Source organism: Ipomoea triloba, chromosome 7, assembly GCF_003576645.1.
Source record: "Ipomoea triloba cultivar NCNSP0323 chromosome 7, ASM357664v1".
In the NCBI taxonomy this organism is placed as follows: domain Eukaryota; kingdom Viridiplantae; phylum Streptophyta; class Magnoliopsida; order Solanales; family Convolvulaceae; genus Ipomoea; species Ipomoea triloba.
The window spans coordinates 14,086,678-14,090,306 of record NC_044922.1 but is presented as its reverse complement, the minus strand read 5'-3'; the positions used below and the strand labels follow the sequence as shown (position 1 = coordinate 14,090,306).

The window sequence follows — 3,629 nt, the reverse complement described above, 5'->3', positions numbered from 1 at the left end:
ATATAGGGTCACAAGTCCTCTCACAGCTCACACTACATTCCTCATACACCATCTAGAGAGAGCTGAGCCCAGTGAGAGACAACAACGCTTACGCGAAACTCTGCTGTAGTTCGGATCATTCAACCTTTGTTGATTAAGAGCTATGGCTGGAGGTTAGTACGATCCTGTTATCACATATTATGGTTACATGTAATATAGTTATTCTAACAGTTGGTATCAGATTCCTGTATAATCTCTGCCTGGTTCTATTAATTGCATATACGTGATATTTAAATATGTTGTATACATTATACAATTAAGTTACATATTTAAAATTTTGCAATTAATTTGGGCTGCTGTAAATATTTTTGTTGAATTATTTTCCGCATAAAGAGTCAATTAAACAAAAGTCAAAATTAAACAAAATAATTGGATTCCAGAGTAACGTAAAGAAAAATACTTTAGCTCTTTTGATCCAATGAGTAACGTAAACGTAAACGCTCTCGATTCCCAACGGTCCTCTGAGGACTCCAATCTGCTTGAACGAAGCACGCGGAAACGGAAGGTTTCCGATGAGGTCTCTGGTAATGCGACGGTGATTCCGGCTAAGTCTACGCCCCTAGAGCAGCTTTCGCCTGCGGCAGTGGACGTTGTAGCGGAAACGCCAATGAATGAGCCGACGGGGTCGGCTATGCAGATCGAGATTGATGGAGTGGTTCATCAAGATGCCGTTCCTGCTAGCGGTACTGGGACGGAGCCACCAGCGCCAATCGCGGAGGCTTTGCCTAGATCATATCTGGACTCGGTGGTGGGCAGCGGTGCTGGTGCTGCTCCGTTTTTACTGGCGTCCCTCTCTGACGAGGATGATGCTGCTGATCCGTCAGGGGATGATGATCTGGGATCAGAGGAACTAGACCCCACTTGTCCTCGGATTCGATTCACTGCGAAGGAAAAAGATCAGATCAGGGCACCGTGGCGACAGTCTTTGATTATCAAAGTGATGGGTCGACGGGTTGGCTATGCATATCTCCTGCGACGTTTGCTCTCGATGTGGCACCCGAAAGGCCGTATGGAATTAATAGCGCTGGAAAATGACTACTTTTTAGTTCGTTTTGGGATGGTGGAGGATTTGGAATTTGCTAAGTTTGAAGGACCTTGGATGATCCTAGATCACTACCTGATCGTCAAGGATTGGGTGCCAAATTTCGATCTGTTTGAGGACACGACTGAGAAGGTTTTGGTGTGGGTTCGGTTCCCCAACATCCCCGTTGAATATTATAATCTCCTTTGTTTACGGCGAATCGGAAATAAACTTGGGCGCACGGTTCGCGTGGATCACACCACAAGTCTGGTTTCTAGAGGCAAGTTCGCAAGGGTTTGCGTTGAAATCGACATCACAAAGCCGCTTCTTTCGACGTTTACTTTGGAAGAAAAGGTTTGGAAAGTAGCGTACGAGGGGATTCATCTCGTGTGTTTCTCCTGTGGCCTTTATGGACATCGACAAGACTCATGCTCCCATACTGCGGTTGATCATGTCGCGGTTGATTCGGAAAGTGGCCAACCGATGACTGAACAAGCTCTGTCTCCGTCGCACAGTGCGACTCCTGTCGTGAATACTAACGTAGGCACGAATGCTGCACAGAGGACGAAACCGTATGGATCCTGGATGCTTGTAACGCGAAAAGAGCGGCGTCAACCAGTGCAAAATTCGGGTCCTAGCAATCGTGCTCCCGTCGGTGGGGCTGGTACTGAACGTGGAGCCGCTGGTTCCCGTTATGCACCTTTGGAGACGGAAGACGGCTTAGGCGCCGTCCCTGAGAATGAGGCCCAAACCCAGCTGAGGCGGCGACCAGACAAACAGCCTGCTGTGAGCGGTTCGGTGGCTGTGCGCCAACAAGCAGTGGCTCGAAGGGCAAATGTGATCGTGAACGAACGTCAGATTGCAAATGACAGGGCTGAGGGCCGAACGGGGACTCATTTAGAGAAGGAGCAGGCGTCCAGGCGTCAGACGGCTAGTGGCTCGGGGTCAAGGCGTGCGGTTGAGGAGGACGAACATGTGGTTGTTCGAGGCGAGAACGGGGGTCAAGTCGTTAATTCAACCAGGGTGATCAATGGGGATTCTCCAGAGATGACTCCAGTTGCATCGACAGAGCTTTCACAGGAGCACCATGCTAACCCTCCGGATGCCTTGGATGTGGAAGGCGATGTAGTGATGGAGATTGAGGATCCGAACGGAGACAATCAGATGGAGGGTGGCACTGCCACCAACTCTGTTTGAGTCTTTGTTTTGCCTTTTTGGTTTTTGTTTTTGTTTTTGTTTTTTTTTTCTTTTTTTTTTGCTTGGTTTCTGTCTCTTTTTCCTCTTGCTGTTTGTTTTTATGAACTGCATAGTTTGGAACTGTCAAGGTGCGGGGGGGCGGGCTTTCCACCGTGTCCTAAAAAACCTCATTCACACCCACAAACCGACCTTTTTGAGCCTTGTCGAACCCAAAGTCTCGGGTGCCCAGGCAGATTTAATCTGCAAGAAAATGGGTTTCTCTGATTGGGTTCGGGTCGAGGCGGTGGGCTTCAGTGGAGGCATTTGGACCTTTTGGAATGTCTCTTCGCAAGTCTCGGTTATTGTTACTCATCCTCAATTCATTATTTTGAAGATTCGGAATGACCAACGAAATCCTTGGTTTTATGCGGTGGTCTACGGCAGCCCCACTCACCATTTACGTCGTAGGCTGTGGGCTGAGTTAACTACCGTTAAGCACTCCCTCCATGGGCCTCTTTTGATTGCTGGCGATTTCAACTCCGTGATTACTCGGGAAGATACTGACAATTATACCACTTTCTCGTCTCAGCGCAGTTCGGATTTCGCTGAGTGGATTCATTCGGAAGACCTCGTGGACATGGGCTATAATGGTCCAAAATTTACTTGGGTCAAGACCTTTTCGAGTGGTGTCGCCAAGAGTGCCCGGTTAGACAGAGCTTTCTGTAACGTTCAATGGCTCCAACTCTTTCCGGAGGCATCAGTCTCTCATCTTCCTCGAGTCGCGTCGGATCATGCCCCGATGTTGATACGAGTGGCGCCTCGTACTCCTATTGTCAGGCCTTTTCCTTTCAGGTTCCAAGCAGCCTGGTTCACGAACACCGGGCTGTATGAGATTGTTAGGACCACGTGGAATCCTAATATTGATTTTTGTACTAACATTACTCGTATGGGGTCTACCCTTGCAGGTTGGAACAAGAACATTTTTGGGAACATTCATCACAAGAAAAAAGCGGTTTTGGCCCGGTTGTCTGGTATTCAACATCGCATGGCCATTTCTCCCCATGGCGGGCTGCTTAAACTTGAACGAAAACTTATGGAAGAATACCATGATATTCTGTATCAAGAGGAGCTTTTGTGGTTCCAGCGGTCAAGGGAGGAATGGATTTCTTCGGGTGATCGTAACACGGCGTACTATCATGCTGCAACCACTATTCGACGGGCGCGTAACACAGTCCAGGCCTTAAAGGGCGACGATGGCGTTTGGATTATGGATTCGGCGACGCTGAAAACATATGTGAGGGCTTTCTATGAAGACCTTTTCTCCAGCGATACCCGGACTTTTACTCATGCAGTCTTAGAGGGAGTTTTCCCCGTTTTACCGCAAGCTGATTAG

The 3,629-nt window shown here is 48.3% G+C and overlaps 2 protein-coding genes across 2 annotated transcripts; both read left to right on the top strand.

Moving 5' to 3' along the window:
• The first annotated feature begins 457 nt into the window (after positions 1 to 457).
• LOC116024185 lies at positions 458 to 2,257 on the top strand. Its single transcript, XM_031265085.1, has one exon. It carries the CDS (start codon positions 458 to 460, stop codon positions 2,255 to 2,257), a length of 1,800 nt encoding a protein of 599 aa, XP_031120945.1.
• Positions 2,258 to 2,507: 250 nt separating this feature from the next.
• LOC116024184 lies at positions 2,508 to 3,629 on the top strand. Its single transcript, XM_031265084.1, has one exon. It carries the CDS (start codon positions 2,508 to 2,510, stop codon positions 3,627 to 3,629), a length of 1,122 nt encoding a protein of 373 aa, XP_031120944.1.